Source organism: Diplotaxodon limnothrissa, linkage group LG8, assembly GCF_057381915.1.
Source record: "Diplotaxodon limnothrissa isolate DT_005_m linkage group LG8, D_limnothrissa_male_GT1.1, whole genome shotgun sequence".
Classification (NCBI taxonomy): Eukaryota; Metazoa; Chordata; class Actinopteri; order Cichliformes; family Cichlidae; genus Diplotaxodon; species Diplotaxodon limnothrissa.
The window spans coordinates 24,225,315-24,236,616 of NC_140603.1; the positions used below are offsets into that span (position 1 = coordinate 24,225,315).

At 40.7% G+C, this 11,302-nt stretch overlaps 1 protein-coding gene across 2 annotated transcripts; it reads left to right on the forward strand.

Annotated features, from left to right (window-relative positions):
• Nucleotides 1–1,137: 1,137 nt before the first annotated feature.
• Nucleotides 1,138–9,512, forward strand: bicral (BICRA like chromatin remodeling complex associated protein). 2 transcript variants are annotated; one of them, XM_085360951.1, is made up of 12 exons: nt 1,138–1,173; nt 3,479–3,524; nt 3,822–3,870; nt 3,982–4,047; nt 5,433–6,701; nt 6,786–6,834; nt 6,934–6,974; nt 7,071–7,120; nt 7,215–7,360; nt 7,460–7,554; nt 7,642–7,744; nt 7,835–9,512. In XM_085360951.1, the coding sequence occupies exons 2-12, from the start codon at nt 3,484–3,486 to the stop codon at nt 8,308–8,310; spliced, it is 2,385 nt and encodes a 794-aa protein (XP_085217077.1). In that variant the 5' UTR covers nt 1,138–1,173; nt 3,479–3,483; the 3' UTR covers nt 8,311–9,512. The 2 variants fall into 2 exon arrangements, with proteins under 2 accessions (XP_085217077.1, XP_085217076.1); XM_085360950.1 differs by lacking the exon at nt 1,138–1,173 and having other exon boundaries at nt 3,372–3,524.
• The last annotated feature ends 1,790 nt before the right edge of the window (nt 9,513–11,302 follow it).

The window sequence follows — 11,302 nt, forward strand, 5'->3', positions numbered from 1 at the left end:
GACTTCTTTACCTTTTGAACAAAATGAAACAAAATATTTGAAGCCAGTGACTGGCTAATTATAGCAAGTGAGCTTATTTTAGCCTCTGTGTAATAGAATATAGTATTATATTAATATGTATGTGTATTATTAATAAAACGCATTTAATGATACTGCTAGACCAAAATGTTTCTTTCATCATTTTAAAGTAAAACAAAATAAAGAACAGTAAATACTTGAACATTTGCATTATTTATTTAATTTCTTTTTATATTTCCATTCGTTTTATATTTATATATTTCAATGAAATATTTATATATTTCAAAGAACCTTTTAATTTTTTTTTTCATATCACCTTCATTTTATCTACCCTGCTCCCTACAGTTTACCCATATTTATAGTGTGGTTTTTGTGAAACACATTACAGATATAGACAACAAATAAATTTAAATAGCATGCCATTTATTCATCTATCGTTTACTGTAAGGTCCCATCCCCCTGGTTGTGCAGATTGAATGAATCAAAAGTAAAAGTAAATAGAGCTATAAAAATGTTAGATAAAGATATGAAAGTAAATATCAAAGTATTAATATGAACAGCACACAGTATCTTAAAGACCATTTACAATAAGTGTTTATGTATAGAAATATGAGGTATTTACACTGAACTTCTTTTTTAAATAATATTTTCTTTAACGTTTTTATAATAAAGACATCACATACAACACTAGAAGGTGGAAGAAATATTATTTTTACTCGAAAGTGTGTGTAAAATGCGATTGAATTACATATAAAAAAAACAATAAGTGTAATAAATGTAAACGCTTTGCTTTCTTATAAAGTCTGACTGCTTTCTGAATACGAAATAGGCTTCTCAGCAGGCAACTAGGCATACCTGAGCAACATCCAGGTGTGGCACACACAAAGGCCCGCCCTCTACTGTTGGCAGTGATTAAGTGTAATAACGTTTATCCGCTATTTATAAAGACAGAGCCACGTGTAATTATAATTCACATAAGCATTAAAAAATAGTTTATTAATTATTTGCGGTTGTTTTTAAGGTTTCGTATTCAAATGCATGGAGCCATATGCAGTCGTTGAGGACCGCTGATTTCGCTGTGTGCACTACCCCAACAACAACCCGTGCGGTGATGGCGAGGAAACCCCGTTGACAAGGCACTGCTTTTTCATGACGGTGAGTTTCCCTTTGAGTGTATTATAATTTTGTGATAAAAATTTCAAGGAAAAAACACACACAACCTCCTTCCTCCCTTCCTTCAGGGAGGGAAGAGAGTTTGAGCGGAGAGAAAAATCTATCCGAGACAGAGCAGGGACAGTGAGAAAAATATATGAGTGGGAGAGGGAGAAGGAGGAGGAGGAGAAGGAGGGGGGAGCAAATTAAAAGTTGCCAAATGGAGATATTGGGTTTCAAGAAGGAGTGAGACAGGAGTAAAAGGGTTTGCCTCTTTTTGAGTCGTCTTTATGTTATGCTAATCGGGATAAATATTTATGGCTCGACGCGGTTTTAGCCCTTTTCGACGGATTCTGGCTTTCAAAATAGGCGTCGTCATCGACGCCGCGGCTAGCTAACCAGCGCAGGCCGATATTTAAAGTTAAAAATGTGGCGGAGCCGCTGAGTTAATGTCCCGAGCAGGACACGGACTGGGGACAAAAGTCCCGGGTTGAAACGCGTCGATTCGGCTATATCGAGGCAAAATGTGACGTTTTTCATGCTGGCAGACGAGCCACATAGAGGACAAATGAAAGCCTTCCCCAACAGAGAAAGAAAGAGCACGTCAGCGACGACGGGCGTTTTGTGCTGCTTGAATGCGATTATCACTCTCTGTCGATTCAGTCTATTTTTGGAAATAAAACTTGCAAGCTGTACATTAGCCGTGTTTTTGTGCGGCTTTAACGGCGGGGACTAGCCGTGGATTTGCGTCGAAGCGCACGTGCTGTGCTGGATTTGCTGGTGGTTGTGAATTTGAGCTCGAAATTAGGCAAAAAATGCAACAAGAAATACGCCAGAAATATGCCAGTTTGATCAAAACTGGCATTAAAGATGCAAATCTGGCGATATCGAGCTAGATCACATTTTTTTTAAAGGTTATTATTCTGGCCAGCATAAACAGCTCGTCATTTCATTTTTAATGCAGCTAACATTACAATTTGAGGTGATCGCTTGTAAACGTTAACTTTTTGCACCTTGGATTTAATTGGATAATATAGATTTTTACAGCCCGTATTTGATGCCTTTTTTTTTGTGAAGTGTTTATGGCTTAGTTTGCGTTGTTTTTGTCTCGGAATCTCGACATGGTTTTCTGTAACAAGTTTCGAAGGATAAATGACACTCGTTTGCTCGACGAGAAAATGTCGTGTTATTTGCTGTGGACACACACAAAAAACAACCGTGATTTTCCAGCGATTTAAATCGCTCAAGCGGTCGTTGTTTTTGCTTTAAACTCCAAACACGGTCCGTGTAAACGGCCTAATTTGTGCAGCAGCCCTGTCCTGTCTTTGTTCTCGCTCAACCAAAGATGGAGGCTCAACGTGGCTCTGCTGTAAAGACAGCCTATGGCATGGTAACAGCCATTTTGTAGAGTTGCAGTCGCCTTTCATGGGAAAACAAAACCTACATTTCCCCAGTCACCTGCAAACACACACACACACACACACACACACAGCAAAATAAAATTGAATGTGATACAACCATTTTATTCACATGCTCTATTAGTGATTAAATGAGTTTTTTATTATTATTATGTGATACAGTAAATAAAGCAGCCACAACCATTTACTTACAGATATTGAATCATTTAAGTGCCATTAAAAAAAAAACAACAACCCCTAAACCCCCAATTATTAAGTAGCACCAAGCTGACTGACTGACACAACATAAAGCCAATACCTCTTTCAATGGAGAGATGAAACCCAGAACATCAACCAGAACTATAATGTATAAATGTTGCAGGGTGGGGTTGTTTACACTCAAATACTCTTTTTCACTCTGCACACTGGAAAGACAACCAATGTGGGACAGCAGAGAAGCTTTATGGGTGGGAGTTTGTCATAGCTAAGCATTTGTAGGAGGGGATGAAGGCCATTCTGTCCTTATGTACTGAATAGCAAATATGTACCCCCCCCTCCCAACTTCCTGTCCACAACCCTGTTTCACACTTGAACCATTCTTTTATCTAGCACCTGCCTGCACTGTCTTACGCCCCTTATCTGACATACATGTCCAGTTATGTAGTTCTACTAAATGAAGTTTCTCACTCTGCAGCCCAGCCTTTTGCAGGAAAGAAAGGGTGTTAAATGACTGAGCCCATGCTTCCTGCTGGAAACCTGTGAGTGAAATGTCTAAAAACATGCCAGCCATTTAGAGCTCAAGCACTTCTACTTTAGAGTAAAACAAAAACAAGTTTTTTTACTCCACTGTTCAGTGATTAGACCTTAGCGTGTCCCATGTCCTCATCTGATGGCCTTCCATACTCTTTCAGGTGTCATGGATGATGATGACGATCGCCGTCTTCTGGATATTTTAGGGTAAACGTTATAAGATTATAAAATCTGCACTAAGATTCGAGCTCTTCTTGCCACACCCCGGGCCATACAGTTTTATACTTGTGAATATATAGTTGCCTTTAAAATCAGTGCCACAACTATCTGCAAGATCTGTTTTTTTTGGTTTTAAATCTTTCATTGAATAAGGGAAGTGAATATTTTAATGGTCATAAGCACAAGACACATGTAGTAAAGCAAATGTCAGGGAACTTTAAAACCACAGATAGTGACGCAAATAAAAAGAAACTGCTAAAGATGTTGCTTCTTTATCTTTTTCAGAGATGTAGATGCGTTGAATGACTATCTCCATGGCAGCAACAGCAAGTCTGTGAGTGACACTTGGAGAATTCAGAGTTTGTCTGAATGACTTCCTTAGAAATGTTCCTTAAACACCAGAATTACCCAAGTCCATTCACTCGCTTGTCTTTTGTTCCTGCAGATTGAGGAGGATGATGTAACAAACGCAGCTTATGGGTCTGATGGATCCCTCTTTGGTAACGACACCGTGAGTATACCTATGATTACCTTGATCCAAGCCAAACCACAAGGACATTTTGTTACAGTTCATCATTAGGAGTGGATGATAAAATGGTAACGATAACTACCAGGGATAACTTTTCCTCAACAGAAATATGAGTAACGATTAATAAAAAGTCAATCGAACTCATTCCGTCCATTTTTTTGACAGACAAGACAAAAGGACAATGACAATAGCTCTACACTGAACCAATCGTGGTTGGAGCAGAGTTAAAGCCATGTCAATTTAGGTCGTCACACACATACACAGCACTACAGAGCACTACGTTAGAAGTGTGAGTGAGATAAAAGAAAAAATGTTCAAAACGTCAGCTACAGCATTACAAAACAAGAGCCCAAGTGTCCAAGACTCTGTTAAAGGGAATTCGGTGTTGTGGAGATATTCTTACCGTTTAAAGATCGACAAAGACACAGAGTAGCATGTTTCGACAAAGGCAGGTAACATCATGAATCGCTTTTAGATCTGAAGCAGTGCTATCCCAGCACAATGCACAGTTTATCTGCAGTTACCTGAAAAATACAGTGCACACACAGTACAGGAGTTTGCAGTTCTAGACACTTGTTTGCGGTATGACAGAAAATGAAGAGGGACAGTGATCTCACAACGACAGTTAAAAATGTCAAATTTAGGCTGGTGATGAAAGGACCTGATCCTCATTACCAGTCTCTGGGCTGTGGACAAACAACACCTTTTCCCAGCTGCACAGGAGTGCAGAGAGACAGCTGAACAAGCGGTGTCATACTTCACTGCCACATCGGATTTGTGGTCAAATCACGCATCTGACCCATATATAAGCTTCACTGTCCACTTCGTTGGAGTGTACTGCACTGGTATTGCCTTTTAAAATGTCTTTACTTGTTGCCTTGGAGCATAAGCAGACCACAGCTGAGTGGATATGTCTGGTTTGTTTATGCTCTGTTAAATTGATAGTTTCTTGAATTTGTACTGAGGGTATGTATAGAATTTTTTTTTTTTTTTGGGGGGGGGGGGTGCTATTTATTTGTGTTTGAACAGTTTGAATATATACAAAATAATGAATACCGTTTGGTTTATTGAGATTTTATTTTGTATTAATATCTGTTATTTGAACTAACCAAAGAATTTTCAGTTTGTGTTCTTCTGTAACACTAACAGATACTTCTTTATTAACTTTGAAATACAATATTATATTAGTATTTTATATTCTATAATAGATAATCATGTTCAATTTTTGACAGAAAGCTAATAATATTTGAAATAAAATTAGCCTGATATCTTAACTTGGGCATAAAAAGAAGCCTTTGACTTTGAAATCAGATATGCAGTTCACATGCAAATAGTTCTCCATTTTCTTCTCTCAATACTTCCTTCAGACTGGCTCCAACACTGGCCTCAAAGATGGTTCTTCTACAATGGGTGAATTTGGCGAGGATTCGACCGGGGCAGGCCTCCAACTCTCTAGCAGTCTCTCGTTTATTGAGGATGAACTGGGGCCTGAAACCTCCCCTGGAGGGGTGGATCTCGGGGGAGAGGACCAGCCCTTTGACATCCTTCAGAAATCTCTCTTGGAAGCTGATATCACTGAGCAAACGCTGGCCCAGGAAGCCTTACTGGACTCGCAGCCTGCTCCCACTCTAGTGCAAGCTCCTGTTCCCTTCTCCTCCCCGCTGGTCTCGGGGAACTATGGAGGCGGGGTAGGTGTGGTAACGACTGCAACTGCTACGTTCTCTGCAGGCCAGTTTTTGCAAGGCATGCCGTCACTGCCTAATGGTTCTGGTCAGCCAATCCAGGTGTTGGGTTCTTTTGGTGCAGGTGGCGGAGTGATGACTTTGAGTAGCTTAGAAAGATCACCACAGATCGTGCTAAGGCCAGGTGTTTCTGTAGCTCCAGCAGGGACAACAACAGGGGGGCAGGTGTTTGCTCCCACCCAAGGCCAAGTTGGCTTACCTTTCAAAAACATCCCGCTTCAAAATATCATCATACAGAGAGGCCCAGGAGGGACCCAGACTGTTGTCAGACCAATCCAGCCTAAACCCCTCCAACCGGGGTCTCAGACTGTCTACAGCCTTGGTCTTCAGCCCACTTCCACCACCGTGACTAATGTAGTGAACACTAATACTGCTGCTCCTGCAGGACAGTACACACCTAATGGCTCCATTGTAGTACAACCACCCCTGGACCAGCAACAAGCGTCTACACTGACAAATATATCAGCCGGACAGTTCTTGCTACCCAGCTCCTTGGCTCTCACTTCATCTAGCACCATCCACAACGGGCCCATCAACCCCAACTCAAATCCCCTAATTACCAGTCAAAACACAGTGCAGATTGTTGCAGCGCAGAACTTCAATGCACCAACAGCTGGTCCACTAATTTTGAATCAGGGAGTAGTAAGCGGGAATCAGGTTGGAGGAGGTGTAACTCAGATGTGGACGGGAGTTTCTTGTGCGAGCTCCACCTCCGTGCAGACACCATGCGCTCCTGGACGTCTGACTCTGGTTGGCCCGGCTACAACAGGGATCTGCAATCAGAGCCAAGCGTCGGCTACTCCCGTGCAGCGCCTTCTAGTGACTCCATCCCAGAACTGTACTTCTCTGTCCCCTTTACCTGGTAATGTGACACAGCAACAAGACTACAGACAGGTATACAGATGGCAGTCTTTTTATTAATTTGCTCTCTCCTTATTTGTTCTCTCTCTAACATAACTTTTACTTGAAATTTTTCAGAATTCTTCATCACCTGCCCTCAAACAAGCACATGCCAGCAGCATCCACGGTAAAAGAGGCGCCAATGGCTTCAGTGTATAATATGTTTCAATATAAGCTGCAGAATTTCAGACTGATAAAGTTGCTTTGTTTGTGTGATCTCTTGTAGCAATCAAACCCATGGTACAGGATTCAATACTAAACTCTGAGGTATGTTAGCTGTTTGTTTTACATGCTTGTGTGTCTTTTTTAGGTGGAACAATCTAATGTAATGACATCTTTGGTTTTTACACTTCCCCATCATAGGTCAGTGCACAGAAGAGGCCTCTGCTTCCTACTCTTACAAAAGGAGAAATGTGAGTTTTTTTGACATGCCATCTGTCCTGTGTAGTTGTGCTTTTGTCTTTCAGTCATTTAACAAACTTGTGTCTTTCTCTGTTATTTTTAAAGGATTTTACAGCAGGTGAGGAAGGATCATGTTGCAGTTCAGACCCCAGATCGACGTCGATTCACTTCAGTTGATGACGCACTCCTGAGACTTATCCCGTACCACGTGTTCCAGGGGGCTCCACCCAGCCCGGACGAGTTCTCCCAGGGTACAGTCATGACAATACTAGATTCACCCCAAGTCTTTTATGGAATTAAAGTTGTTGTTGTTTTTAATAAAAGTAGTGTGTTGTGTTTTGAATTTCCAGTGGATGAGGAATTTGAAGCAGCTGCAACTCAGGTGCTGATGAGGACACAGGGGATGGTAAACAAATACAGGCGACTACTGATGGTGGAAGCTGAGGTAGGTGCACGCGCTAGTTAATGACTAGATGTGAGGGATGTTAGGAAATGCACAGGGCTAACAGCATAACCTCACTCTTCTGTGCAGCGTTTCAGTCCGTCCTCAGAAATGGTGATGATCGACAGGACTTTCAACCAAGAGGAGCGCAGCACCTTGATACAAGACAAACGCATGGTACTAGTGGACCCAGGTAAAACAGAATTGGAGTGAATCCCATTGTGAACTAATATTCCCTTTTCAGTTAACTTTGATTTAACACTTTGCCCTGTCTGGTTTGTAGACAGTTTCTTGGAGGAGTTCTGTTGTGGGACGAAATCCAAACTTTTCCAAGTCCCTTCCCCGCCTCAGCCTATATCCAGCTATAAATGGAATGAGTCAGAACAAGGCTCTATGGAGCCACCATACAGGACAGACTCCCAGCCTGGTTATGAAGACCCAGGAGGGAGTGAGCCTGTAGGACCTGGCTCAACAGAGAGACTTCATCCACCACACTTCGAAAGCAAGAACGTGCTGGAAATGAAGAGATCCCAGCAACTCTACGGACCCAGCGGCATCAGCAACAACAGCCTGATTGCTGCCAATAGTTGCCCCCATAATAAACCCTCACCTTTCCCAGCATTGTCAGGAGGCCCGACAAACTACCAGGTGTCTCACCACCCTGTGCAGCCTCCATATACCCCTCAGCTCACCTCACCCCCTCACCCTGACACAGATTCTGCTCTTGAGGCGGCAGTCAACAGCATCCTGGAATGTTAAGATGTATAAACCATATTACACCCAATGTATGGTTTCTACTTCTTTTTTGTATGTGCATTTCTTTTTCTTTATGTCCCCTGTGTGAAGAGAGGCTAACTCTTCTTTCAGGTCTGTGTTCTTAGTGATACACAGCCATGTAGCATGTACGTAGTTTGCCTTGGGTTATTTTAGAGGAATTTTATGTTGAAGTCAGTTAGTCTGTAAAGGTGTTACGTGAACACATGCACTTACAGTTACCTATAAAGACCCGGGAATGTGTGCAATGCAATGTACTAACAGATGCAAAATGTTCTTTTGTTTATTTTACAGTGGTAAGGTTTGCGACTGAATGCAAGAGTGTCCCTCTCTTCACACACTAGTTAATACTTTTTGCCAGTTTATTGTTTATTCCCCACTACCTATGCCGAACAAGAGGGATGAGGAGGAGGGACTCTGTGCCTAATTGTAGGTTTTTATATGGAAGTGTTTACATGAAGAAGCTCTAAATATCAGAAAATCCATTTATTTCTGTTCTTTCTACATCTAAGCACGCAAACAGTTGCTTTTGTACAAGTAGTTCATGGTGTAGATCTCCTCACATCTAAGCTCAGTAGAGATACCTTCAAACAGGCAAGTTGCACTAAACATACTGTGGCCTATTTCAGGAACTATATAAACACAAGGCTTTAGTCAATATGCGGTGTATGCTGGGCTGAACTGGATGGACACGTCAAAGAGAACCAAAATCTTTTTGCCTGCTTTTGTGTTTTTGGCTGCCTGTAACAAGGACAACCTCTTAATCACACTAGAAGCCAGTTAAACTAGTCCCATTGACACATATGGTAGTGTTACAGTGCTTTTTTTGTGCTTAAGTCACCTTTTTCATTTTCTTTTGTACCTTAAAGGTATGCAAGTCCCGACACAGACACAGGACATATCTGTAGATCTTTGCCACCTTCATCATTTCACAGTGAGTTTGTGTCTGTGGAGCTACGTCCTCAGATTGAGGAAGAGATGTTAAATTTGCTGAACTTTTTTTTTCTTTTAAATGACATTGAAAGAAACAGGACTGTTTTTGTTTGTTGTTATGTGTTCCCCAGCGTTGAGAACGTGACAATACTGTCAGCAGTTTAAATGACCCAGGAGGGTCATTGATTGTATGTATGTTTGTTTGCCTTTTGCATATAATTATATATGAATCATATCTTTCTCTCTATGCTTTACTACCCTGACACGTCAATGTGTGTGTGTGTGTGTGTGTGTGTGTGTGTGTGTGTGTGTGTGTGTGTGTGTGTGTGTTAATTGGCAACCATACACACTGATTTCCTGTAGTTTGGTAGTGTGATTGCCATACTTTTGACTTTATTGCCAAGCGTTTTCTTAGTTCCCTGGGATAGTTTTCTCACACTTTCGCTCTTTTCCTTCTCAGCAGCACAACCAAAATTATTAGGAGAGACTGTGGTCTCATCCAGAATCCCCGTCATTTGTCTCACCAGCTCTGTGGCTAATTATTTAAAAAAAACCCTGTAGTGTTTCCTCTGAACTCAGAATGATTATGTTTTTGTTTTATTAAACCAAGACTTAAAAGTCCTAAATAATGTCCCTCTACTTCTGTTTTTGCAACAACACAAAAGCCCTGATTAAATGCATTAAATGCTCTCAGGGTTGATTCTGGACAGCACCACCTTTCTCCTATGAGCATGTATGTGAAATATGCTTGCTAATAGACCACACAAACAGAATGAAGGCCTTTCATATGGGATGATAGAAGACCCTTTTTTAATTTAAGTGCCAGTGGCCATGGCAGCCTGCCTGCATCTCTGCCTCAGCTCTTGCAGACCTCTTCTTTCCGAGAAAAACTGGGCTGTTTGCTTTGAAAGCAAATCTCAAATGACAAGTGAGGGTCAAGTGAGATTTTGCATTTGCTCCTCCAAGCGACTGCTGCAAGATTTTGTGCCTCTATAGCACTTATATCTACAAGGATGTTCACTTTAGGCTTTCAAAGTAGGGACATACCCAGTGTTTGTAAACCATTGTGTTATCAGAATGCATATCATGGTCTTGAGAGCCTGGTAGGAACAAACTGTGCTTTTTCTCCCCTATCATCATCATTTTTTTTTATTTTTTTTTGTGCACAGATGCGTTTTCTGCCTTCATTTTCATTGTTTATTGTCCCATTTGATTTGTATAGTTTGTTGTTTTGTATAAAAAAAGTTAGACACAAAATATTTATAATTTTTGTACGAAGAAAAAGAGAATGTAAAGAAAAAAACGTAAGAAAATTATTTTTTATTGTGTTGACTAAGAAGCAGTGTCAGTAAAGTCATTACAAAAGAAAATGCTGTTGTTTCTTTATTTGTATTTGTTCAATACAGCAGTTAGGAGATTCAACAATGAATTCATTTTGTGTACAACAAGGAACAAAAGAGAAAAAAAAAAAAAAAAAAGGAAGTGGTCCAGTCCGGCTGAAAACCTTCAATTTCCCTCCATTGCTATTCTGTGAGGGTTCACACACTGGCACTGATGGACTAAGCATGCATAATCACATCATGTGACAGAGGAAGCAGTGGCAAAGGAAAACCAGATTTGTTACCCTCTGCTGCACAGATATGATCTTTTCATTGATGTCATGACATTTAGATTTCATGTTTCTCTGCATCACAGCTGCCAAAGTAATATTTTATCAAGTTAGAAATCTGTTGGTTCTCTTTAATCCTTTTATGGACTCCAGCACCGATGCCTCTACACAAAAGAGCTGAGAAAACTGCACAGCAGACATTAGACTGCCCAGCCCCCTTTGGTTCAAGTAACATAACCCAACAGTGACAGCTAGTGGATGTCTGGAGCACACAGTGGTCACTGATGAGGAAAAATGTTTTGACCCTTAAAAAAGCTGGGTTTTTTTTTAAAGCAAATACTTGTTTTTTTAACATTTTCTCCATGAAATAAATAAGACAGGAATAATAAAAGAAACATACAAAAACATAAGCAAAATAAAAATAATACAATTTAG

Coding starts and splice junctions, on each gene's coding strand:
- bicral (XM_085360950.1), top strand. CDS start 3,457: ATGGCCTTCCATACTCTTTCAGGTGTCATGGATGATGATGACGATCGC. Junction 4,048..5,432: donor CCCTCTTTGGTAACGACACC/GTGAGTATACCT, acceptor TACTTCCTTCAG/ACTGGCTCCAACACTGGCCT. Junction 7,361..7,459: donor CCCGGACGAGTTCTCCCAGG/GTACAGTCATGA, acceptor TTGAATTTCCAG/TGGATGAGGAATTTGAAGCA.